The 25476-nt window shown below is 42.8% G+C and overlaps 4 protein-coding genes across 10 annotated transcripts; 2 read left to right on the top strand and 2 right to left on the bottom strand.

The window, feature by feature from the left end:
- Positions 1–743: 743 nt before the first annotated feature.
- On the bottom strand, positions 744–13595 carry dixdc1b (DIX domain containing 1b). Of its 6 annotated transcripts, none has more exons than XM_054730514.2 (22): positions 13400–13595; positions 12651–12780; positions 12343–12468; positions 11447–11687; positions 9151–9204; positions 6586–6687; positions 4834–4919; positions 4613–4710; positions 3549–3632; positions 3272–3325; positions 3087–3137; positions 2892–2996; positions 2740–2793; positions 2377–2448; positions 2216–2287; positions 2055–2120; positions 1802–1954; positions 1651–1714; positions 1467–1563; positions 1262–1370; positions 1054–1133; positions 744–970 (listed from the first exon to the last, which is right to left on the bottom strand). In XM_054730514.2, the coding sequence occupies exons 1-22, from the start codon at positions 13460–13462 to the stop codon at positions 961–963; spliced, it is 1971 nt and encodes a 656-aa protein (XP_054586489.1). In that variant the 5' UTR covers positions 13463–13595; the 3' UTR covers positions 744–960. The 6 variants fall into 6 exon arrangements, with proteins under 6 accessions (XP_054586489.1, XP_054586490.1, XP_054586491.1 ...); XM_054730515.2 differs by having other exon boundaries at positions 1802–1951; XM_054730516.2 differs by having other exon boundaries at positions 4834–4913.
- A 1678-nt stretch (positions 13596–15273) lies between these two features.
- On the top strand, positions 15274–15889 carry cryabb (crystallin, alpha B, b). Its single transcript, XM_070555231.1, is given in 3 exon segments — positions 15274–15396; positions 15468–15484; positions 15486–15889. Coding segments are annotated over 3 exon segments (240 nt in total). The 3' UTR covers positions 15586–15889.
- A 1941-nt stretch (positions 15890–17830) lies between these two features.
- mia (MIA SH3 domain containing) lies at positions 17831–19796 on the bottom strand. Of its 2 annotated transcripts, XM_015960723.3 has the most exons (5): positions 19662–19796; positions 19451–19534; positions 19204–19337; positions 18182–18292; positions 17831–18104 (listed from the first exon to the last, which is right to left on the bottom strand). In XM_015960723.3, exons 2-5 carry the CDS (start codon positions 19497–19499, stop codon positions 18081–18083), a joined length of 318 nt encoding a protein of 105 aa, XP_015816209.1. In that variant the 5' UTR covers positions 19500–19534; positions 19662–19796; the 3' UTR covers positions 17831–18080. The 2 variants fall into 2 exon arrangements, with proteins under 2 accessions (XP_015816209.1, XP_015816208.1); XM_015960722.3 differs by lacking the exon at positions 19662–19796 and having other exon boundaries at positions 19451–19649.
- Positions 19797–19893: 97 nt separating this feature from the next.
- On the top strand, positions 19894–25471 carry bicdl2 (BICD family like cargo adaptor 2). The gene is made up of 10 exons (XM_054730510.2): positions 19894–20023; positions 20580–20989; positions 21428–21643; positions 21746–21862; positions 22295–22441; positions 22694–22840; positions 23101–23175; positions 23911–23993; positions 24274–24388; positions 24467–25471. Exons 2-10 carry the CDS (start codon positions 20744–20746, stop codon positions 24635–24637), a joined length of 1317 nt encoding a protein of 438 aa, XP_054586485.1. The 5' UTR covers positions 19894–20023; positions 20580–20743; the 3' UTR covers positions 24638–25471.
- The last annotated feature ends 5 nt before the right edge of the window (positions 25472–25476 follow it).

The raw sequence follows: 25476 nt of genomic DNA, 5'->3' as shown, positions 1-25476 counted from the left end.
ACCTCAAAAACAAATTTAACAGGCGATCATTCATGTCGGCTCATATCCTGAAGCGGGGAACAGTGAAGATGCAAAAACTACCATTGTTAGAAGGTTTCTGCCAATGTCGGGTTTCAAGGAGAAACAGGAGAGGGAGGGGGAGAATGAGATGAGGCAGAGTGAGTGCGAAGTAGAGAAACCAGACTGGTGTGTGGAGGTGGGCAAAACGGCTGGAAAAGTGTGGGTGTTGAACGATCTCAATAAGAAAAGTGGGTGTTGAATCCCCCACATCCCCCAAGGGTGCCACGCCCATGCATAAAGACTCAAATACAAACCATAAATAAGCTGATTACAAAACAAGGCTCCTCAAAACATTAAAAATTGCACCCAACAAAAACCAAATGAAGGTTTCAACTAATAATCTCTATTTGAACAAATAACAAATATTTTCATTTCTTCAAATAATAAAATTGTGGATAAAATCATAAAACAAACCCTGAAGTTAATCCAAAAGAAGTGATGCTTTTGTTTTTACAATGACATCAAAACACAGACGAGCCTAAAATACATTTAGACCTTAGTTCTGTTGACAGCAGATGCTCTTTTCAGCCTACATTAAACTAAAACTATAAACAGAAAAGTGTCTGGATTCAGGTCATGCACTCGTGTAGACTCAACCTCGCACTAACACCTCTATCAGAACATCTGTTCCTAATCTTTAATGAATAAGTGGCTAATGCTGCTGATTCTGATGCACCATTGTACCAGACTACACGACTGAATCTGGGGTCTACGAGGCCTCGCTGGTGCACGACACCAAACACAGAGAGACTTTCTGTCTCACCTCCCGGAGCTAACAGCCTGAACCACAACACTACTGCTACAGTTACGGCCTGAGTTCAGGCATCAGCAGGGCGAACAGCTCTGGTGGTTGTCTCTGGGTGATGAACAGCTGATCGATGACACATCATGGCTGTACACCTACAGCGGCCTAAAACAGAAAGAGAAAACAAGCTTGTTTTAAACCAGAGCTAACATAATTAAAGGAAACCCTCAGACGTGACATCCTGTTACCTCTCCTCGCCACCATCCTCTTCCAGCCAGGCCACGATTTTTCCCTCCCAGCCTGGAACGACTGCTCCATCCAGAAACACCTTGATAAACAAAGCAATGACTTCACATAGTGTGAATGTTTAGATCTGCTGCAGCACAGAACCAGACTCATCCCACTGAGAGTCCAGTGAAACCCTGCTGTGGCTGAAAAACCCCAGCTGTTCCTTACCTCCTCTTTCACCGTGCCAAACTCCGGGTCTAGAGCTTTGAAATGATATCTGTAGTTTCCCTCTCGATCAACAGCTGCCTTCACATCTCTGAGCGTCACCTCACCAAGCCTGAGCAGAGGAAAATCCCTCTCCTCTAACATCTTACAAATCTGAATTCTGACGTTAAGAACGCGGTGCTGGTGTGTCTGAGACGACCAGACTCACCTCTTGGATACATGGATCATGGAGGGTGTCGGAGATTTACCAGTAAAGTACAGGATTTTAGTGGAAGGAGGTGGGTTACTGTGAGACTGACGACTATCTGAAACCGAGAACACAAACATCTCCCTTAGAAAAGGCCCAAATAACCAGTGCATAGTCTGATGTGGAACTGGGACATGTCTCTTACTGGTGGAAGGCCAGGAGTCCAGATCTGTGTGTTGACCTTTGCGTCGTGGGGATTTCCCTCTTCCCTGCACACATGAGCGTGATCATTCAGCAGGTCAGGACCCATTTTACTGTTAGTTTGTTCAGACTCAGATGAGTAAAGCATCCCCCACCCTGTTTGTATGCAGGACACGCAGCCTGTCCATGAGGGACACTATTCCCTGCTCCAGAGTGTCCAGCGTGTGCTGCTGGGGGTCCTGATCACTGAAGTTGTTCCTCAGACTCCTCAGAGCATCTCGGAGCAGCTGAACCTCCTCTGCCTGCTGCTGAGGCACAAAAACAGAATCTGAGCTGTAAATTTTTAAACAAGTCACGTTTCATGAAGCAGAAATAAAACCTAAACAGTTCTGAGCAAACTCGACTTACACCCGACACAGGAGGAGCTGGATTCCCAGAGTAGGAATATCCATTGTTTTCAGGGCTGTTTGGGATCTGACCAGAAGGAGGAAACACGGAGGAAGAAGGGAGAGGTGTGATAGAAACGTGGATTTGTGACAAACACAAAGAGCCGGCACACAAACTCCTACCTCTGGCAGATTTCTACTCATGAGGTCCTGCAGCAGGCTGTGCTTCTGCTGCAGCTCTCTTTGTAACTCCGTCTGTCAGCAAACACCCAGAAATAATCCTCAGTAACAAAATGGAGTCAGCATTTTAGCTTGATAGTTTCTTAGTGATGCTGAACCACTACCTGGGTTTTCTGACTTTCTTCAAGCTTGTATTTGAGCTGCTGAAGTAACCTGTCCTTCTGTCCCACGTCCATCTGCACAGCCACACAAGCACAACAAATGAGTGGATTTGTCTAAATCAGGAGTGGGGAACCCTGGTCCTCGAGGGCCGGTATCCTGCATCTCTTTGCTCCAACACTTCTGATTCAGCGGTTGATTCACCTGTTCTACAAGCTCTGCAGAAGCCTGTTAATCACCTGCTGATTGAAATCAGGTGTGTCGAAGCAGGGTTGAAACTAAAACATGCTGGACACCGGCCCTCGATGGACCAGGGTTCCCCACCCCTGATCTAAATGAACTAACTAAAGCAGGATGAATGATGTCACCTTGCATTCGCTCCATAGTCTGTTGCATTCTTCCAGCTTCCACTTAAGCTCCGCCTACAACACATGATCACAGCAGCTATTACAACAGACAGCATGTTAGACTTTAGCAGATAGAGTGGAGGCCAGTCTCAGTTTCTAGAACAGGTTTTTACATTCTGGTTGTTGAGTTCGTCCTTGGTCATGCTGGCTCTGAGCAGCTCCTGCTTCGTCTGCAGTATGGATGCTTCCTGAGAGCACAACCTCTGCTGCTGGGCCTCCTACTCACCAGCAAATGGACACAAAACATGTTAAAAATCGTGGGAGCAGCTTTAACTGCACGGCCAGAAGGTGAATGTGGGTTTTCTGACCTTGACTCCCTGCAGGTTTCTCATCTCCTGCTTACAGCGCAGCAGCTCTCTCTAGCGCCAACAGCAAACACGACGAATTAATCATTGATCACGGAGACCATTCCACAAGTCAGCTGATGCATGTTAAAGACCAACAACACCTAAACTGTCCTGCACCTTGGTGGAAAAGTAAAAAGACAAGTTACCTTCAGCTCCCTGATCTCCTCCATACTCTGATCCAAACGACCACGAAGGACGACCTGGAAAAGCAGGAAACCGGGGTGTGTGAGAGAGTTGCAATAGAGAGAATACAGGGAAACTGATACTCGTGTCACACACACATACACACACACACACACACACACAGCTAAGAGGAGGTAATCTGATCAGCGCTGAACACAAAGAGGAGAAAAATAAACTGCGAGTAAAAGAAAAGAGAAAATCACCAACAGACAAAACCTGTGAAAAGCATACGGACGTTACCAGCTGCTGCTCAGCGCTGTTGGTGTCCAACGACACACACACATCCTGCTCTTCCTCAGGTAGAGAACCGTGCAGCAGCAGAGCCTGCAGAAACACAAACACGTGACTCGTTGCTGAGCCTGGTTAAAGCGTCAGCTGGTCACCAACTCGTTTATGTTTCAATACAGCAAAAAATGAACAGACATCTACTGTAACAGCTGTCTTCTCTGAGGGATTTTCTACCCTTCCAACCATTATCCAGTTGAGAGGAGAATAAAGAAGTGTCCAAATGACAAAAATAAATCTATTTCCAGGAAAAAGTAGAAAGGAGCCATTATCAGTAACAGCTGATGGAGGCTGACTGGGTTAGATGTTTTTAATAGTGGAGGATTCAGGTAAGTTTTACTGAATAAAATATAAATAAGTACGTTTAATTGTAAACAACCTACAGTCTTTTTGCTTCTTCTTCTGCAGAACTCACACTTCCTCCTTTAACCCTTTTTCTAAACTGGTATTTGGTAACCAGTCTGGTAAGAATGCAGCGTTTTCTCGAGCTCACTTTGAAAAGCAGAAATCTGGAGCTTTATGTCAGAGGGCACCATCTAGAGGAGGAAAGCGTATCGCACCTGAAGCTCCTCTCCCTACTTGTCATTACGACTGAAACGACGACTCTCATTCAAGCACATGCACCTCTAGCTGACCAACAGAACAAAAACACATTGTTTACATTTATTAATCTCACATTATGTTGTTTATTCATTTTTAAGGACTTGATTTTCCCTAAGAATTTCACCAACACTGCATCAGTCTAGGTACTTCCACAAACCCGCACCTGCTCTCTGTTTGACATCTGTACGTAAGCAGCTGTGTAACACGATTGGCTAATCCTGAAACAAAAGCAAAACCCCAAACGTTGATCCAAACCTTTCTAATGGAATTAAATCACCATAAAACCATTACTATATGGTCAGCTGCAACTAGTTAACGGACAGTTATTACTGAAAAATGATGGTGATGAGAGCTTACATCAAAATGCTGCAGGATAATATTAATCACGTAAATAATGTTGTGACATAAACAGATACCTGCAGAGCAGAGACCATCTTACGGGCCTCCTGCACCTCCTCCTCCAACATCTCACTGATGGAATCCTCCCAACGCTCCATTACAGCACCAGGTGACTCTGACACACACACACACACATGCACGCACGCACGCACACACACACACACACACACACACACACACAGAGCAGTATTACAGAAGCCAGATGATCCTGCTGTGGGTTCCTGCAGACTGAACGTACCACTGCTCTCCTGATGCTGCAGGTCTTGTCGGTCCGTGTGGCTCGACTGACCTCTGGGTGATGAGAGTGGACTGATGGAGCTGAGGCTCATAAAGGAAAGAAAACACAGATCAGTTCACTCATTCATTTTATATTTATTAAAACCCGTCAATCCTCCACTGCTCTGGAGCGCTTTAATGAAGCTCATTTGTAAAGAGCCACCAGTAAGAAAACACACTGGGTGGAAAAACGACTCGTCTTCTGGTCAAACGCACCCAGAGGGATTGAACGGTCACATGTGGGTCCAGAGCTACAGCTAGGTGGCACACCTCCCACCTTTAACCCAGATTAAGGGTCTGCATATCAAACATGTGCTGAAAGACCATCACAGTTTGTGGAGGCTGTTTTCTTTCCATACAGAGCATTTTCATAAAGGTCAGTTCAGCTGGATGTTACGAAGCTTTGTGTGACCACATGAATGTCCTACAATCCTCACAGCACACCACAGCTGATGGCAGTCTGGAAATTTGGGAATTGCCATAAGATCCGGATCCAGCTCCAGCATTATGAGATGACTGTGCAAATACAAATAAAGAACAGTATCTTAACTAATATTTGTTCAACTTCTGCCTCAATGTGGTAAGTGATAGAATCAGAATCGCATGAGAGCTCCACAGCGCTGCACCAACAGTTACAGTCTTTACCAGAGAAACGATACAGTTGAGAGAGCCTCGTCTTACCATTTGAACTGGGTCGCCCCCATAGTGGGCGTCAACTGGTCTGACTGGAACAGAACTAGACTCCGCTCTGTGTCTTCAGCATCAGCAGCCCCACAAACTTGTGAAGATTTGCAGTTCTCTTCACCCTGATAAGCCCCGCCCCTCACCCTTAAGATACCCCTCTACCACGGCAACCAGACATTGCTTCTGTAGTGCAGCTATGGCTATGCTGAATCAGAGACCACATCGGTCCAAGCGCAAAACCCGAGAGCGGAGCCAGTAGAGATGGCTTGTGTCAGAACAATCGGAATAAAAATAAACAGAACAGCACAACGCTTACCAAAGTACCAAGACCAGAGTCATATGCTTCGTCAGGCTGAGACACACACACACACACACACACACACACACACACACACACACACACACACCACATAATGTAATCCACTGTGTCACTAAATAATAAAGACAATGAACTGGGTAAAGAAAGCAACAAAGCTAGCGTGTGATGAGAAATCAAATCCATAAAAAACTGACCCAACATAAACCTCACCAGGCTGTTCTTACATGGACTGAGCACAAAAATACACACAAGAGACGTCTTTGAGTGTGAATAAGTGCTGCTTTAGTAAGAGAAGACTTCTGTAACCAGTTATCCACACATCCTCCTCATTTAAAGACTCAAATAGACTATTTAACATGAAGTCAAACATTTAGTCTTATTTCTTTATAGAGAGTCTATTGCAGGCAAACTCATGGGATGTTTAAGTCCATCTGTGTTATGAAGAATCTGCATTTGGTTGAAATGGAGCAGAAAGTAAATCCCCGTACACGTCAGAATGAATCCAGCTGCTTTGGTCACATGATCAGCAAACACCAGAACCTTTGGTTCATCAAAACCAAATATCTGCCCATGATAAACACTTCCTCTAGAGGAACTTCTGTCTCTAACACAACGATTCTGCACAAAAAGGGAGCATTTCTATCATAATCTACTTTATCACGATGAAACACACTCACACAGGCAACTTTACTTTATGCAGAAGCAGATTACCTGCTTGGTGGGGGGTTGGCCGGCTCATCTGTGGCACCTCTTTCATACTGCTGAACCAAGGCACGTACACACACGCTCTTCTCCTCATCCAAGCCCCACACACTTAAAGGACACACACACACAGAGAAGACCATGTGTGTTTAAACATAAAAGCTGGAACAGTGTTGCTAAAATCAGTCAGCTGGATAAGGTTTGTATTGGAAGGACTACAGTTTTTCCACTAGAGGGCAGCAAAGGCTCACGGAGCAGCTGCTCTATCAAATCAAATCAAACTTTATTTATATAGAACTTTTCATGCATAGGATGCAACACAAAGTGCTTAACAGATTAAAATGGCCTATATAACCCACATTCCCTCCCTTTCCCACACTTAAAACAACTGTGATAGTTTCACCCCAATCCACAAACCATTCCCAAGTGTGCACGCACACACGCACACACGCACACACACACACACACACACACACACACACTCGTCCACATAGCACATTAAAAGGCCACAGTAAACACTAGGCTGAGCTCAGATTGGACAGGTAATGCCATCAAGGGAGCCATCTGCCTCGACAGCAGCAGATTGACGGCAGCAGCCAAGACACCAATCCAGGGTGCCCTGGGAGGGAGGGTGGCAACCCCCACCACTACCTGGGCACTACCCTAGGAGTGCCCCAGCCGCCGCTACCAACCACCGGTCCCGAGGCAGAGGGCTCCACAGAGGAAACACTGGAAGGATTAAAATACGTGACATGTAAAAAAGCATGTACAAGAGCTACTATGGAAAATATCTAAAATGCATGATGTAAAATATCCAATAAAATGTGATTAAACAAATAAAACAACATAAATGTGTAACACAACAGTAATTAAAAATAAATAAATAAGTAAAACAAGCAATGCAATAAAAAGTAATCAGTTAAAAGTTAAACTAAATAGGTGGGTCTTGAGCCTGATCTTAAACACATGAACACTCTCTGCAGCCCTGAGATCTTCCGGCAGCCCGTTCCACAGGCGAGGGCCGGAATAACTAAAAGACACCTCGCCGTGAGTGTGAGTCCTGACTTTGGGAATGACAAGGAGACGGCTGCCAGAGGAGCGCAGGGACCGCGAGGGTTTATATGGTAAAAGCAGTGGTGAGAGATAAGATGGGCCAAGACCATTAAGACACTTAAAAACCATTAAAAGTATTTTAAAATCGATCCTGAAACTTAAGGAGAGCCAGTGCAGTGATTCTAAAACCGAAGTGATGTGCTCCCGCTTCCTGGTCTTCATCAGGACACGAGCTACAGAGTTTTGTAAAAGTTGTAAACCTGAAGTGCTCTTTTTAGGAAGACCAGAAAGCAGGGCATTGCAGTAGTCAATTCTACTGGTGATAAAAGCATGCATCAGCGTCTCCGTATTGGCCCGAGAGAGAATGGGGCGGACTCTGGCGATGTTCTTGAGATGATAAAAACCTATTTTAGTAATGTTTTCAATGTGGGGGATAAAAGTCAGCTGAGAGTCGAAAATCACGCCCAGGTTCTTCACTCGTGAAAATGGATTAAAAGACATTGACTGCAGTTTTGGTAAAAGCTTCTCTCTCTGGGCCTCAGGACCGATGACTAAAACTTCAGTTTTGTCCCGGTTGAGCTGGAGAACGTTTTCTGCCATCCAGGATTTAATGTCTAAAATGCAGTTTAAAAGTGCATCTATTGGCCGTGTGTCATCAGAAGACACAGAGATGTACAGCTGTGTATCATCAGCTTAACTGTGGAAATTCACCCCGTGTCTCCTGATGACGCCACCAAGAGGGAGCAGTCCCACAGTCCCCATATAGAGGTTAAAAAGTACTGGGCCTAAAACTGAACCCTGGGGCACACCATATGTGATGCTGTGTACCCCAGTGGAACAGGTATCCAAACTCACCATAAAAGTCCTGTCTGTGAGGTAGGAAGTGAACCATCTATGTACAACACCAGAGAGGCCGATCTGTTTTAAGTGGGCTAAAAGAATAGTGTGGTCCACTGTATCAAAGGCAGCGCTTAGATCCAGTAGAACCAACACTGTTGCCCTCCGGGAATCATAATTTATTCTAAAATCATTTAAAATCTTCAGAAGGGCCGTCTCGGTGATGTGGTTCACCCTAAAACCAGACTGAAATTGGACATCATTAGTGTTAACAAAATTGTTAAGTTGATTTAACACAAGCTTTTCTAAAATTTTGCTTAAAAATGGCAAGTTGGACACCGGTCGGAAGTTGTTTAAATCATTAAAATCTAAATTGCTCTTCTTCAACAGGGGTCTCACCACCGCCCGCTTAAAAGCAGCAGGAAAGACCCCCGTCTGAAGCGAGTAATTCATCAGAGATAAAATATCATCCTTAAAAGAATCATAAAATCGTTTACAAAACCTTGTGGGAATAGGGTCCAGGACACATGTGGTGGGTCTCACTGAGGAGAAAACTTTATCAAGAATCTCAGCTTCAACCGAGACAAAACTGTCCAGTGTTTCCTCAGGTAGACACACACTCTCAGACTGATCTGAAGCATTATTGCTTTGGGAGGATAAAATGTTACATCTGAGGGTGTCTACCTTCCCTCTGAAGTGGGCTGCAAACTCCTCGCAAAGAGTGTCTGAGGGGGTTTTCTGGGAAGAATTAGAATCACCATTTAAAATATTAGCAATTGTAGAAAAAAGCACTTTAGTATTATTTCTGTTTTCTGTAATGATTTTGGAAAAGTAATTGTTTCTGGAGTCTCTAACTGCTTTATTGTATAATTTTAACTGTTCATTATAGATTTGCTTATTTATTGTGATCCTGTTTTTCCTCCATCTCCTCTCTGCCACCCTGCAAGTTCTCTTTAGCTGCTTTAGATTTTAATTTCTCCAAGGAGATGTATGTTTTGACTGTAGTTTTTTGATTTTGGATGGGGCAAGCAAGTCCAGAGTAGATCTGAGTCCACTGTCTCTCACCTGTTGCAGTGTCTGACTCTGAAATAGGAGCAGGGACACGACTAAAACATGCAGGATTAGACCCCTGGAGGACTAGAGCACTGATATTTGATTCAGATTCTAACCTCACAAACAATTTGGGGGGAAAACTAATTTTATTAAAAAGAGGTGCAAAAACAACAAAACTGTATTTTATACCTCTGACTTTAGAACTGCATTTGCTCAAGATAATGTACTCAGGTTTATACTTGGAGGTAAGTGAATTAACCATACACATGTGACACCGGCAAACACCTGTTTAGACAGCATGGGATAAACTTCCACTGTTATGCTGACGATACTCAGTTATATCTATCCATTAACCCTGATGAACCTAATCGGTTAGTTAGATTACAGGCTTGCCTTGAAGACATAAAAAATTGGGTGACTCTAAACTTTTTGCTTTTAAATCAAGACAAGACTGAAGTTCTCATCTTTGGACCAGAAATCCAGAAAAGGAAATTGCTTAGTCAATCACCTGACCTGAATGGCATCAAAATTATCTCTGAGAACAAAGTAAGGAACCTTGGTGTTATCTTTGACCAGGACATGTCATTCAAATCCCAGGTTAAACAGGTTTGTAGGATTTCCTTTTTCCACCTTCGGAATATTGCTAAGATTAGAAGCATACTTTCCAGGAGTGATGCTGAAAAACTAGTTCATGCATTTATTACATCAAGACTGGATTACTGTAATTCATTACTCTCAGGAAGTCCACAGAATGTAGCTAAAAGTCTTCAGCTTGTCCAAAATGCTGCAGCTAGAGTTCTGATGAGAATTAAAAAGAGAGATCATATCTCTCCTGTCTTAGCTTCCCTACATTGGCTGCCTGTTAAATTCAGAATAGATTTTAAGATCCTCCTTCTCACATTTAAAGCTCTTAATAATCAAGCTCCACCTGACTGTTCCATATGTTCCTAACTGAGCACTTCACTCTTAAACTGCAGGTTTACTGGTGGTTCCCAAAATATCTAAAAATAGGATGGGAGGCAGATCTTTTGGTTATCAGGCTCCTTTCTTGTGGAACCAGCTCCCAGCTTTAGTCCGTGAGGTAGACACCTTGTCTACTTTTAAGACTAGGCTTAAAATATTTTTTTATTTGGTTAAAATCTGATGTTAGCCCAGATCTGGACAAGTGGGGGGAGTAGAGGGAGGTGGAATGTACAGTCGGTAAAAACGGTTTGCCCTGCCTACAACATGCCTCCATCTAAAAGGCTAGGTTATCATGAGTTATCTCTGTAGTTATGCTGCTATAGGCTTAGACTGCTGGAGTACATACTGACCACTTTCCACACTCAATTACTTTCTTCTACAATTTGCTCTTTAACTGCATTATTTCCTGCAATTTTAGATGTTAACTTTATTTTTTATTTGTTCCCCAATGAACATCATTATGTTCTGCTGAGCTGTGGATAAATACAATAAAGTTTATCTCTCACCACATAGAATATTTACTAAGAAATCACAATGTAACCATAGAAACATTACTTGGTATATATGTTGTGTGTGTGGATGTGTGTGTGTCTGCTCTGTCTTCTCAATCCCCAGTGAGTCGTGGTGGATGGCTGATTATACTAAGCCAGGATCCTCTGGAGGTTTCTTCCTGTTAAAAGGGAGTTTTCCTCTCCACTGTCGCTAAATGCTTGCTTAGTATGAGGATTGCTGTAAAGTTGTAAAGACTTGATGCAATTTGTTGGGTTCCTTCTATAGGAAACTTTTTTTCTGATTGGCTTAATGAACTGACCTGTATCGGAGTGTTTACTAAGTGAAGTGCATTGAGACGATTCTTGTCGTGATTTGGCGCTATATAAATAAACTTGAATTGAACTGAACTGAAATGAAATATATATATTTATAGATGTGCAGAATGACACTCTGGTGGTTTTAGTGCTCGCACCTGTTAGACCTGTTGATGCATGTGCCATTTGTAGGTAGTGAGACATCCAGTCGAGCTGATGCCAGAGCAGCAGCGGCTCCCTGAGCCAGTGCAACAGTGGAGTGAGGATTGTGGCTTGTGCTGGCTGTTTTTGAGCCACGCCCACTTCCAGAAGTTGTTCTGTGATTGGCTGATGGCTTGAAATGAGCTGCTAATGCCAAAATGATCCTCATCACGGACTTCAGATTGCCATCGACAACATCTGAAAACAGAAACATTGCCTGTATTTATATAGAGTTCCAGGAAGTACAAGTCAGCTGGAGGAGAAAGTAGCTTCAGAAAGCAGGATTTGGAGTCTTACTTCCTGATATTTGGACATCTCTTCTCTGATTGGCTAACAGCAACACAACTCTACCACTGACTGTTTTCTTTACAACACTGATGTTTTACCTCCACAAATAAAACAAGCTTGGAGAAGTTCTGTGGAGTTACTAATGCCAACAGTTAGCTTCTACTAGTCGAGACGTTCTCTGCTGATTCCTGGACGCTAAACCAACAACAGCCTTCCCTGTCATGAGTCAAGATGAACGAGTGCATGAATGCTAAGTGACAGTGTGACATAGATCTGTCAGGCTTTTCTAATCCTAGAGTTTCACCGTCTATTTTCTATCAGAAGCTAATGCAGGAGACAAGTGTGGGAGACTACTTTCATGTTCAGCCTGCATGACAAACTCTTGAGTGACTGATTATAATCAAAAATAATCATTAAAAATTATTTTTCCAGTGAAGCACACCTTTAAATATCAGCAGTGATGTTGAATAAAATAATTTCTTTGTTAGCCTAAGATGTTCGTACAGAAAATAATCAAAAAATACAGAACAGGAGAATTAAAAACTCTGAACGGTTTGCGGTTTACCTTTAGCAGATATATGTGGCATGCGTATGTGTCTGGAGGAAATGAACTGCAAGACTTCCTCCACATTCTTTCTGCTTTCCTCTTTGTTCTGTGGAGGTTTGTAGACGCCCTCCAGCACTTCACCAGCTGCCAAACAAAATGAAATGAGCAACAGGGAAACACATTAGGATATTATACAGCTTTGGTCTACATTTAACCTCCAAAACAACACCACACAAAACCAGAAAAAGGAAACTGGTGTTCTAGACTTGTGGTTAATACCATAGACAGATAGAGAATAGCACAGAGAACAAATTTGCAATATTTACCAACTATCTCAATTAGCTGTAGGAACACAACTCCATCCTGCAGATCGTGCCTGAGGTCTGTGATGGGCTCCAGACCTGGTTTCCTCCTCAGCTGAGAGTTTACCCAGGAAACATAAACTGCCAGCTGCTGCTGCAGTTCAGCCACCGGAGGCACAGATCCAACACATCACAAGATAACCACATAGACAAGTAAAGGGCTTAGTGATGGGAGCCAGACAGATCTGAGACAAATAAGAGCCTTTGTTTATCGGGGGGGGGGGGGGGGGGGGGGGGTAGCCCAGTGTCCCAAATATCTGCTGAGTTTCACTTTAGCTCTGGCAGACCGCTCATTAGTCTGGATCCACACCAGAGGAACCAGCACAACCTTTCATTCATTCTCCTGATTTAACAGTTACTGGAGCGTCACGTGACAGCTGGTCGTCCGGGTTACTCCTCAAAGAACGCACGCGTTACAGACAACAGAGAAAATTCCCTCTGCGCTTTCTATTCTTTCACTAAATCACTCGGAAATAAAGAAGTCGGTAATTTAGCTATTTACCGTGTTATCATAGCGCAGCTAGCCCCATTACTGCGACTCATATCACGTTTTAGGAGTTTAACATGTTTTTAACTTATTACGTTCGCGAGCTTCACACAGGTGGACTTAACATGAAAGGCAACATCAAACAACGAGTCCTTCTGGTCCACATGGCAGGTGTTTTTACATGTTGTGTTCCGCTGCCTGTCGAGTAACGCCGAGTAAACGTTACCTCGTTGTAGCCTCCATGAAGAACCTCATCCAGCAAACTTCCTCTTGAGAGTGAAGCGATCATCTTTTAACTCGAAACTCCATTTAGGACAGCTAACCGGTTAGCTACCACACCGGCGGATCCCCGTTATTAATGACTCCAGCCAGACAATGGGTCAAAGTCGGCTACCGTTACTCTGAGCAGCACTTTACGATGTTGACGCGGGCAAGCATTACTTCCGGTTTCAAAATAAAACTGAGAAAGAACTCCGGAAGTAATGTAAATAGAAAAAGAAGTTACAGGCGCGTCACAAGTACAGTACATTTTCTAAATGATTTTAAAAAGACAAGAAAACTAAAATAAAAAAAGATTAAATAAATGAAAAAAGAAAACAAGGGAGCCAGAAAATACACAGAAGTCTTCGAAACACCATCATGAAGCTAGTGAGCTAATTTTGGTCATTTATTTTAATTTATAATTGTGTGTCCAAACCTTTTGTTGCGAATACTCATTTAATAAGATTTATTGCATTTAATTAGAAAACAAGCATAGTTTAATTTGTACTTGTTCAACATTACATTGAAATTATTTTAATCAAGAGAACAAAATATTATATTTATTTTTTATTTTATATATATATAAAGAGGGAATTTTCTCTGTTGTCTGTAACGCGTGCGTTCTTTGTGGAGTAACCCGGACGACCAGCTGTCACGTGACGCTCCAGTACCTGTTAAATCAGGAGAATGAATGAAAGGTTGTGCTGGTTGCTCTGGTGTGGATCCAGACTAATGAGCGGTCTGCCCCCCCACCCCCCACCCCCCCGATGAACAAAGGCTATTATTTGTCTCAGATCTATTCTAAATGGCTAAAATGAAATAGGTACAGTTGCAGCAAATAGCCACCGGAGGGCAGCATTTTCCCACCTTCTCTTTATTCCTTACTGCTGTTTGAGGCCAGCAGAGGGCGCAAATGTACCATTCTTTTAAGGAAAAAAACAGTGCTTTCTACTAAGGAAGTCTTTTATCTTTACCAATACAGGTTCATCCCCTTCAAATCCTCCTCCTTCTCCTTTATAATATTATAATTCCCAAAATGTTTATTACAAACATTAAGATTTTTTTCAAGCTTCGTTAAGACATGGAGGCTAAAATGTTCTATACTAAATGGCTAAAATTGAATCAAAGATTTGATATTCATCACATTTAGAGATCCACATGTTTGACCTTAAATCAAAGCATTAAGATTTTTTAAAGCTTCATTAAGACAAGGAGGCTGAAATGATCTATTCTTATTGAATCTGTGCAGGCTTCCTAGTGATGAGTGGTTAGAGCTGTTGCCTTGCATCAAGAAGGTCCTGGGTCCGCTTACCGGCTTGGGATCTTTATGCATGGAATGTTCATTTTCTCCCTGTGCATGCGAGGGTTCTCTTCGGCATCCTCCCACCGTCCAAAAACATGACTGCTTTAGGTTGATTGGTCTGTCTAAATTGTCCTTAGGTGTGAGTGTGTGTGTGCATGGTTGTTTGACCTGTGTGTCTCTGTGTTAACCTGCGATGGTCCCAGGAGGCTTCATCACTTCTCATTTATTTACTTTTATTGTTTTTACTTTGTTTCATTTTTTTAAACTTTTTTAGTGAAATGACTAAATGACTAGTTTTTGGGGTTTTTATTTGAATGCTGTCAAATGTGTTTTGTGAGTTTTTTAAACAGCACTTTAGTCCACTCGGACTGATTTTAAAGTGATTTATATTTAAATAAGATTTGATATTCATCACATTTAGAGATCCACATGTTTGACCTTAAATCAAAGCAAAAATGAACCAGAAGAATAAATTATTCAGAGGTTAGATCAGACTTTTCCCCTCATGTCTCATCTCTGCCGGTATGTAATCACAGATGCGAATGGAAAAGGATCGGTATGTCATTTATTTGGATGTGATGCACTTCTCCCCCCATGAGCTGTCTGTCAGCGTTAGTGACGAGTACATCACAGTGCACACCAAGCACAAACACAGACAGGTGAGCATCAGCAGAATTACCTGCAGGACTAAGGGAATTGTTACTAACATGCAGATGTATTCTGCTTTCAGGACGATCAAGGCTTTGTTTCAAGAGTTTCTGAGGAAGTACAGGCTTCCATCCTCGATCACCTCCTGGACCAGATGCAACATTCCCATTTCCTTTGACGAGAAATCACAGAAAATGTAGAGGAAGCTCTCACAGCACTGGAGCCAGTTTTCTTGTTGTTTCTTTTTACATCAGCATTTAAATTTTGTCTCCATGAACAAATGCCATCTAATAAACCCGCTAACGTCTGACTTACTCTAATGTCTCAGACTGACAATCATGCTTTAACCACGTCTGGCCAACAAAACGACAAGAACCTGGTAGTGGAACGAGAATCCTTCTATTGACACACTGAATTCTCAATGCTAAACAGAGCAAACGTTAAATATTCACACCTCTCACCTAAAATTTTCTTTTTTTCACCATGAATTTAATTTTACAAACATTTAGCTCCTGATTAAGACAAACAAGCTAATCCTTCACCACATGTCTCTCCTGAAGGATGATGAGAGACTGGAACTGGATCTGCTGGTGATGTTTCCTGTGTGACGGCCATATTGGTCTCTGTAGGTGGGAAGAGGGGCAGGAGGACGAGAAGGGGGAGGAAGAGGAGGTTCGTTTGTTTATAATTTGTGGAAGAAAGCCACATAAAGACTCTGGACCAGATGTTTTCTCTGATACAAGGAAGATGGAGATGACCGACGGGGGGGGGGGGGGGGGGGGCAGAAGGGGCAAAACTGATGTATGTCTCTTTTCCATTAAGGAGAACAGCCACTGATTGATTTACATGATACACAATCTGTTGAATACATGTTGAAACACAAGTTTAAGTGTCCTGCCATGCAAAACTTCATTAAATGGCAGATTCACTGATAAGCCTTAGAAGCTTAGCATTAGCAGCTTCGCAACATGGCAGAACTCCTTCAGTTATTTGTGGAGATAAAACATCAACGTTGCTTTTTTTTACCAGAGTGAATGGAGACAACGGAAGAGTTGTGTTGTTGTTAGCCTATCAGAAGCCAGGTGTTCGAATAAAATACGATAAGACTTTACTGATCACACAGCGGGGAAATCTGTGCGTTACGACAGCTCAGGACAGATGATAAAAAAAAGTACAGCAAAGAGTCAGCTGTTCTACCACAACTATTTGCTGTCCGAGTGGTAGACATCTGTAAACACATGCATGAACATGTAAGTGCCACCAGGTGCATTGACCGTTGGGACCTTAGTTAAAGTAGCTGGGTGACTCATGATATCATAATGTGTTGTAAAACCTAACGGCTTTTGGAATGAATGGTCTACGGAAGCGCTCCTTCCAGCAGCACCCACCAACTCGTGCAGAGGCAGATGTGGGTTGTTCATGATGGATGTCAGCTTGGCCAACATCCTCCTCTCACCCACCACCACAGACTGCAGAGGGCATCACAGTACAGAGCTAGACCGCTGCACCAGTTTGTCAATCCTTCTCCTGTCCCTGTCCATGCTTCCGCTCCCCCAGCAGGCCACTGCATAGAAAAGTGCAGATGACAGCATCGAACAGAGACCTGCTTACTTCGAAGGACCTCAGTCTCCTCAGCAGGTGAAGTCGACTCTGGCCCTTCTAATACAGGGTGTCTGTATTTGCAGTCCAGTCCAGTTCATTGCTGAGGTGATCACCCAGGTACTTGTTAGAGTCCACTGTCGCAACGAGTGATGTGCAATACCACTAATATCATTTCCAAACTGATACCAAATAAAATTAGGTCCAGGATCGGCAATACCAATCCGATACCAATACTTTGCTCAAAGATTTTTTGTTTGAAAAATGAAAAATTCTTGGAACAATTAATTCTTTAAGTACTGAAACTGTCAAGGATGAAGCTGCTGAGATCTCTTCATGTGAGAGGAATTTAGTGCCAAGAGCTTAATGAACAGGTTTTGAATCGACCATAGAACTATTACAAATTAATAAAGGATGCATCCATATATCAGCAATGACAGCATCCTCCTGAACACATAGTTGTATACATGTGTGTGTGTGTGTGTGTGGGGGGGGGGTCTTCTTGATCCCCAGTGAATCGTGGTGGATGGCTGCTTATACTGAGCCAGGATACTCTGGAGGTTTCTTCCTGTTAAAAGTAAGTTTTCCTCTCCACTGTCGCTTAATGCTTGCTTAGTATGAGGACTGCTGTAAAGTCACTGACACTATTCAGTGACTTGATGCAATTTGCTGGGTTCCTTATATAGGAAACTTTGTACTGACTGGTTTAATGAACTGACCTGTATTAGAGTGTTTACGATGTGAAGTGCCTTGAGACGACTCTTGTCTTGATTTGGCGCTTTATAAATAATCTGAATTGAATTTATTAATTTGATCAGAAAAAAGAACAAACAGACAGAACTCAGATCTGCTTCAGCTGAGCCCTTTATTACATGTGAAGCTAATTTGAAATCAACAATAATGTATCAAAGAAAGATTAACCACATAATCAAAGCAAATATTTTTGACACATTTTTAGAATACCGCTGCTCTGGTGATCATGCAGGCCAACAGATGTTTTTTCTTTTCTCATTTCATTGCTATATTTCTATGAAGGCATCGAAGAGCTACGCTTCAATAACAAGCTTCTCCCTGATGTTGATCATTGGACGCAGCATCAGTTGCAGTAAAAGTCCCATTTCTGAAGGAATAAAGAAAACAGGAGACGTAAGAATGAATGAATGTGAGCTTTTAAACACAGACGTGTGTTTCACTCACAGTTGTTTTTACTTCAGTGCTAGCTGGTGTGAGAGCGTGCGTCTCCTCCACCACGCTGCTGGGGAAGTGGCCGATGCGAGCCTCCTGCTCCCCGTAGTACGAGTCCTGTACCTGAACAAGCAGACACACCTGCTGGGTTAAAAGGTAATGCTGCAGATGGAGATAAGCTCTGTCCGATTTCTGAAAATATGTTTTTGTCATTGATTTCTTGATCACATGTGGGGGACAATTAGTGTTTGTCATGGACATAGGTTTTTTTTGGAGGGGGGGCAGGGTCCAGTCCAGCCCCCCGCTATATTAAACGGACACTGGTTGAGCACTAGGACCAAGCGGAAAACAACTGCTTGCGTTGAAGCCTTAGAACCATCCATAAGCTAATCTATTGGCTCTATCATTACATGCTAACATGTGATTGGCCGTTCCTGCCACCTGTTACTTGACAGTTCTGCATTCCTGACATTGCATCAAAGAGCCTCTAGGCTGTAGTTTTCTGCCACAGGAATGCAGAAATGAGGTCCATACCCCAAGGTCCTATGTGCATGTGTGTGTGATGATGTGAGGGAGCAGGAGGAGAAAAATGTATGGGGATGGGGAGGAATGGTTGGTTGGCCTAAGCCCTCCAGGGAGCCAGCTCCCCCACTGGCCCCAATAGGCACCTCTGTTCCCAAAATGCCACCCAGGACATGGAGACCCCAGAATTATTTTTTCAGAGGAGCCAAGGTCCACCTGAGAACCCTGAGCCAGTGCCAGGGCCAGGCGCTGCCGCATGTTCCCGCCTTCTTCCCGGCAGCATACATGTCAGGACCCAATCCCAGGACCCAATCCCCAGGGCCCTGCACAGATTCCCGCAGGGCACCTGGGCCGGGACCCCCCCCCCCCCCCCCCCCCCCACACACACACACACACACACTCCTAAAGTCAAACAACATCTGTGATGTTTGATATCTTTGATCAGCTGTGACAGCCATCTTGAATGATGCTGAATCCAAAGGTATGCCATGGGGTGTCAGCTATGCACTTACGCTGCCAGCCCAGAACAGGTTGCCTCTGCCTTTTAGCATTGCATAAACATAGACGAGCTGCCCTTGTCGAATGGGGATGAACCTGCAGTCTCCAGGGTAGAAGTCCTGCAGTGCACGAGCTATCAAAATGGGATCTGTGCAGGAATATAGTGTGAGACTCACACAAGTTTGGCATGCATCATTATTATATTAACATATAGTCCAAGAAAGCAGGCAGAACCAAACAGTCAAAGGTGTATATACTCACGACTGCATTCAGAATCAGCACAGAGTTTCTTTTCAGAGAGTTTAGGCATCTGCCTCCCGGCTTCACACGCTGCCACGAGGAGCCCTGCTGAAAGCAAAAGCCAGAGTCTGGAAGCCATTTCAACAGAGAAACACACCTAGAGCTGCAGAAGTGCTGCTTAGCTCTAGTTTGTGCTGACTTCTAGGGGGAGGTGCAGTCACCCCTCACCCACCTTTTCCTCATAATGAACAGAGCTCCCTTGAAAGCCTCCAAGCAGGTAAACAGGATGGGGGGATGAGGAAGAGGAGGGGGTGCACTGGAGTAAACAGACTGCTGTTTGTGTCCATTTTCCACCCAAGCAGCCGTGGGTTCAGCAGGCAGGTGAATTTCTGAGTCCATCTGAGCTCATTTCTTCCTCTGTTCTCCTCTTCCTGACTGTCTGCCCTTTACCTGTGAAATCAGGAAGAGGCGTGGCCATTGAGTGTATTTACATGTGGTATGCTTCCACTGCCAAGGAAACCAGCTGAGCCTCTCTTGCGCAAATCCACTCCGTCACAAAACACACACTCACTCACACACACACACAACTGTAAGGTAAGAGACTCCCTTTTTTTCTTTCTGCAGATTAAATAATTCACATCTTAACAAAACAACATGAAACTGAACTTTAAGAAACAGAATAAATGTCTTTTTAACAGTTTAAGTTTGGATGAGGAATGGAAATGACAGATAGAGGTGCTGACCTGTGAAACTACTGCCAATGAGACTAAGAAGGATCATATGGAGACAGCAAAGCATTATAATCAGATTGACATGTGTTGTATTATTCCATTTGGTTTATTTAATTTGTCCATCGTCTTTAGTCATAACTGTTTCCTAAAGATGTGGCCAAAATGTTTCATTTCAGCTTTCCCAGGAAGATAAAAAAAGTTGTGTTACTGGAATGAAAGTTCAGCTCAGAGGAATTTAAGGAGGGGAGCAGAACAATGACAACCATGCTGCTATTTCTGTCAAAGAAACCAAAGCACCTGCTGGACAAAAGACCTTCTTTTAGGTCATTTGAGATTATATTACCAGGAAAAAAAGGTTCAAAAGTGACACGTTTTCTTTAGTCTCAGACTCATCTACAGCCTTCTGTTCTTGTTTACAGATCTGTCAGAGAAGAATTAAAGTTCTACACACTTCAAACAGCTCCTGTGAGGAATTTTGTGGGAAACTAAATGGGAACATGATCCAATCAAGACCAGAAAACCAATAAATATAAATTCTGACCCTGTCTGACTGTGGGTTACACATTCAACATCTCCATCAGCGATGTTCACCCCAATGAAAAACAGTCTCCCCTCTCCCAGCATGGAGGACTCTTTCTTTCATCTCTCCTCTTCCTCCTCAGCGGCCCTCTCATTTAGTCTACCCTCATCTTCATCGTCCCCTGGTGGCGTCGACAGTGGAGGAGCGATAGAGACCGATCTAATCCTGGCTGCAGAGCTTGGCCAGGCGCTACTGGAGAAGAATGAAGAGCTGGCAGCTTCTCTGGAGCACAGAGAAAGGGAGATTGAGGTAGGAAGAAGTACAATTCTATTTCATGTAGAAAGTTATTTATTCTAAATAACAACTGGCTGAAGATGTTCTGGACTATATATATATATATATATATATATATATATATATATATATATATAGTTCTCCAGTAAAACATCAAATTTGAGCTTTTTCTGGAAACATAATTTTGACTTTAATTTCAATGCATCAAATTTAAAAATGTTAGCAACAAATTTCTGTCCTTGCTGTCCAACATGGGACATTATTGCTCCAGTGCAGTAATTTGTTCCTCATGATGCATTCATGTAGGTGTGATAATGCTTTCTGTACCTTTTCCTTTAATAAAAATGTCCTACAGTGCAATTAAAACAACAGACACGTTTCCTTGTCTCTGATAGGAGGGAATTAGTGATTTCTCGTCTGTCATGATGGTTCATGTAGAGTTTCTTGCTTCAGGCTTTAGAGCAGCAGAGGCTGAACCTCCAGAGGAAGCTGGAGATGAACCAGCTGGAGTCTGGTCAGAGAGAGTCTGAGCTCTCAGCAGATCTAGCTGCTCTGAGAGCCGAGCTGGAGAAGTACCACCATGAGGGGCGGGACCGGCGTAAGGATGAGAGCGAACAGATGGCCCAGTTGGCCAATCACAACCAGCGTCTGGTGGAGCAGCTGTCTGAGGTCAGTTCTGTCAGACAGATGGTTTCTGTCTGACTATCATGGTTAGATATCTACAATGCAACCAAACAGGTCTGACATGTTTACATCTCCCACACGTTACAGGCTGTAACCCTGGAGCACACTTTGAGGACTGAGCTGCGTTCCCTCAGAGAAGAGATGGAGGATTCATCGTTTAGTCGAAATATCAGCCTTTCACAATTAGAAAATATGCAAGCAGAGGTATTTTTACTACAGACAGAATACTGTTATCACTGTCTCTAGTTTGGAAACTACAGTATACTGTAAAAGTTCATGCACACATATTTTAAAAACGTGGCTGAACATTGCTCTAGAATCCCAATAGCTGTGATCAAGAAAAACATCAATTAATGTCTTGCATGAAATGCAGATTTTTATTTAACTTCATCTTCTATTTTAGCTCTTATAAATACTCTGTTCTCTGCAAAGCGATGTCAGGAATTAGACCTTTAACACTTAAACCTGACATCACATCTCACATCCTGCACACTTTTGCTAGTTTGGTCTACCTTTTTTGAGGCAGGATTAAATATTTTTAATTGCCATAGTTTAGCAGAAACTGAATCTAACTGATTTAATTTGCTGAATTTTAGTTTAAATTAAGGTTTTAATTGTTTATTCACTCATATTCAGAACAGAGTTTTGCTGGAGCGCATGTCACACATAGAAAAGCAGCTGAAAGCTTCAGAGGAAGACTGTCAGCGAGTCCGAGCTGAGCGAGAGGGACTGAGAGAGAAACTCTCTAATCTGCAGGAGAAGCTGAGTGAGAAACAGTCTGAGGTGAGAATCAGGTGTTTGAAATCAACCAATGAGTCGGCTGCTGAGAAAAACAACAAAATCATGACTCAGACAAATGTGACTAACACACACACAGCAACAACAATGCCTGTGCTCCTGCCTTACAATGTGTGTGTGTGTGTGTGTGTGTGTGTGTGTGTGTGTGTGCGTGTGCGTGTGCGTGTGCGTGTGCGCGCGCGCGCGCGTGTGTGTGTGTGTGTGTGTGTGTGTGTGTGTGTGTGTGTGTGTGTGTAGATCGAGCAGGAGCAAGGGGTTGTATTTGAGTTGCGCACCTTAAATCACTCTTTACAACAAAAAGCTCTGAACCTCGGAGAGGAGAACCTCCTGGACAGAACACACACACAACCATTGTCTCTGCTGAGTGAAATTCAGCAAACACAGGTACACACACACACACACACACACACACACACACACACACACACACACACACACACACACACACACACACACACACTAACAATCTACCTTAGATGTGAACTAGTTCTGCGCTGACGCCCCTCTCATGATAAAACTGTGTACACACCTGGGATTGTTCATGTTGTGTAATCTGCATCTGTAACTCAAACACCTAGTTTTAGTAATCCTTGAGATTTAAAAGCTTGAGCCTTTAGTGTTGTGTTTTACTTCTCTCCCACCAGACTACAGAGGCTCTTATGGCTCACTCCATTGTGCTGCAGGCTAAAGATGAAGAAATACAAAGATTAAAGGAGGAGGTCTGATAAACACAACATTATCACACACATTTTTTAAATTGTTCTTCTTTAACCTAAAACAACATGTCTAAAAGGTACATTTAACTCATCTTTTGTGCTATTATGTGGGTCTCTACTGCCTGAATAAAAGCTCTCCAAACCTAAATAAAATTGTCCATGAAATTGTTTGGTTTTAGGAAATATATGCCTAAAAAAGGGTCATTTCAAAAAGCCCCCATTTGTGATGTCACAATTAGGGAAATTAGCATACAACCACCCTCACCTGTTGATGCTGGAGGGACAGTGACCCTACTCTGAACCCTCTGAGATATAATTTCTGAGCTTCTCCATTGGTTGACCCTTAGCCCAGTCACCTAATCACGTGAATCCACCATGATGGAGATCAGCAGTGACTTACAGAGCAGTGAATGTTGAGATAACATGGCAACAGAAGGTTTTTTTGTGTGTCAGTTTAGTCTGGCTTCTACTAGTTCAAGATCAGTTCAGTCGTTGGAAGAGGTAGCACCCTGAGGTGGGGCTGTTTACAAAAGTTAAGTGTCAGCTAGCTTGAGGCGTCAGCTAGCTTGAGGGCTGCTAGTACGTTTGACTGACTTTTGCTGTTCATCCCCATCTTCTGTCTCAATCAAAAGTCATACGATAAAAGACAAGTTGAGTTTAGGCCCTTGTCTGTTAGACAAGATAAAAACATTTAGTGTTTAGAAGGTGTTTCTAATCAGATTTCTTCTCATTCTGCAGCTGCAAACTCAACAGAAAGAGCTTGAGTCTCAGAAAGAGGAACTCAAACCTTTCAGAAGCAGCCCAGGAAAGCAGAGCTACAGGTAAGACTCAGCTCTCATCTGTGACTCGTTCACTTTTTGACTCAGTCCAATTCAGCACAGCTAATCGACCTTAGCAAACACAAAGAAGCTACAATTTTATTTACGAGTAGCAGAGAATCCTTCACAACACTAAAAAGCTAACTGGGAGTATGGGATCTTGTGTTCTAGACTTGACCAAGGTGACTAAAACTCCATCCTAGCTGATGACAGGTGGTGTCAGGAATGGTTTGAACTGATTGTATTCTTCTGTCTGTTTTGCTGATTATCAATAAATATCCAGTTCTCTGGAGAGTGAACTGGCCACAGTCCGTCAGGAAAAAGAATCCCTGACTCAGCAGCTTCTCAACACCATCAAACACAAGGTGGTGCTGTCTCAGGAACTGGACGCCTGGCAGGTAAATAGTCCGATTTTTAAAAGCCTCGTTAATACACCTTATGAACACATCTAATCCTCGTTTTCTGTGTTTCTGCAGGAGGACATGCGTCTGGTGATCTGTCAACAAGTGCAACAGAGAGAGGAGGAGAAGAAAAAAGAGGACGAGAAAGAGAAAGAAAACATGGCCGGACTCCAGAGGAGCAAGTCGTTGAAAGTGAAGGGAGAAGGCGGCAGAAGGTTCTTCGCTTCTTTTTTCAAAGATAAATGACATGATCCGCTTTTACACAACACCTGATGTCATCATCAGAATGTTATGTTTACAGATTTCATACCCGAATGTATTTAAGTGTACAGTACATTATTAATATTAGATTTTATAATAAAGCATCACATTAGTGAGTGTTATTGCATATTCTATAGTGTTCATGAACGAAACTACAGAAACCAACTTCAGGAGAGCAGGATGTGTCCGATTACAAACTTCACTTCAGCCTTCTAGAGTTAGACAGAAGCTTGCTGTAAAGGGATATTTCAGCCACTTTTATAGTTATTCACAAATTACTGGCATGTCCAGAACTTGTTGAATGGCCTCTTTTTGGATAGATTCCTAAAGGACTGACAAGCTGACAGCTAGTGCATTACTTACATCTTATAAAATCTCCTTTCAGTGTTTCACGGTAACATTATTTTATGAATGTTTTATGAATTCTGACGTGAAAATTTACCTGTGAGAGGAATTCTACATCCTGCAAAGTCATCGGTGTAAAAGTTCATCAAATAATGTTGCATGAACTGATGAAACTTTAGAGAACAATACACTTTGTTCTTGGATGTGTTTGGCCTAGCCATTAGCTTATCGATCCTTTTAGATATGAACTTTATTTCTCCAAACAGAGGTTGTTTAGAAAGATATCTGCAGTTGGGAAACGGTAGTGACTCTGTTCAGAAACACTCCAGAATGGCTGAAAACTCCTTTCCATAAGACAAACTGAAATTGTATTTATTATTACATGAATAGTGTGCAGCTACTCAACCTGATGTCTCTAATTACCACAAAGAAAACGAGCAATTAATGTGTTTATCTATAACATTACAGGAAATAGAATA

The sequence above is a fragment of the Nothobranchius furzeri genome, chromosome 10, assembly GCF_043380555.1.
Source record: "Nothobranchius furzeri strain GRZ-AD chromosome 10, NfurGRZ-RIMD1, whole genome shotgun sequence".
NCBI classification, from domain to species: Eukaryota; Metazoa; Chordata; class Actinopteri; order Cyprinodontiformes; family Nothobranchiidae; genus Nothobranchius; species Nothobranchius furzeri.
This window is presented reverse-complemented; position numbering and strand designations above follow the sequence as displayed.

Excerpts from the sequence above, each read along its gene's own strand:
- bicdl2 (XM_054730510.2), top strand. The coding sequence starts at position 20,744 with ATGTTCACCCCAATGAAAAACAGTCTCCCCTCTCCCAGCATGGAGGAC. Across the intron at positions 21,644-21,745 it reads TGGTGGAGCAGCTGTCTGAG|GCTGTAACCCTGGAGCACAC; the intron begins GTCAGTTCTGTC and ends CACACGTTACAG. Across the intron at positions 22,442-22,693 it reads TGAGTGAGAAACAGTCTGAG|ATCGAGCAGGAGCAAGGGGT; the intron begins GTGAGAATCAGG and ends GTGTGTGTGTAG.
- dixdc1b (XM_054730514.2), bottom strand. The coding sequence starts at position 13,462 with ATGATCGCTTCACTCTCAAGAGGAAGTTTGCTGGATGAGGTTCTTCAT. Across the intron at positions 12,781-13,399 it reads TTCATGGAGGCTACAACGAG|CAGCAGCTGGCAGTTTATGT; the intron begins GTAACGTTTACT and ends GCTGAACTGCAG. Across the intron at positions 1,371-1,466 it reads ATGATCCATGTATCCAAGAG|GCTTGGTGAGGTGACGCTCA; the intron begins GTGAGTCTGGTC and ends TCCTCTGCTCAG.
- mia (XM_015960722.3), bottom strand. The coding sequence starts at position 19,568 with ATGGCTTCCAGACTCTGGCTTTTGCTTTCAGCAGGGCTCCTCGTGGCA. Across the intron at positions 19,338-19,450 it reads TGCTGATTCTGAATGCAGTC|ATCCCATTTTGATAGCTCGT; the intron begins GTGAGTATATAC and ends ATTCCTGCACAG. Across the intron at positions 18,293-19,203 it reads ACCTGTTCTGGGCTGGCAGC|GTACAGGACTCGTACTACGG; the intron begins GTAAGTGCATAG and ends CTGCTTGTTCAG.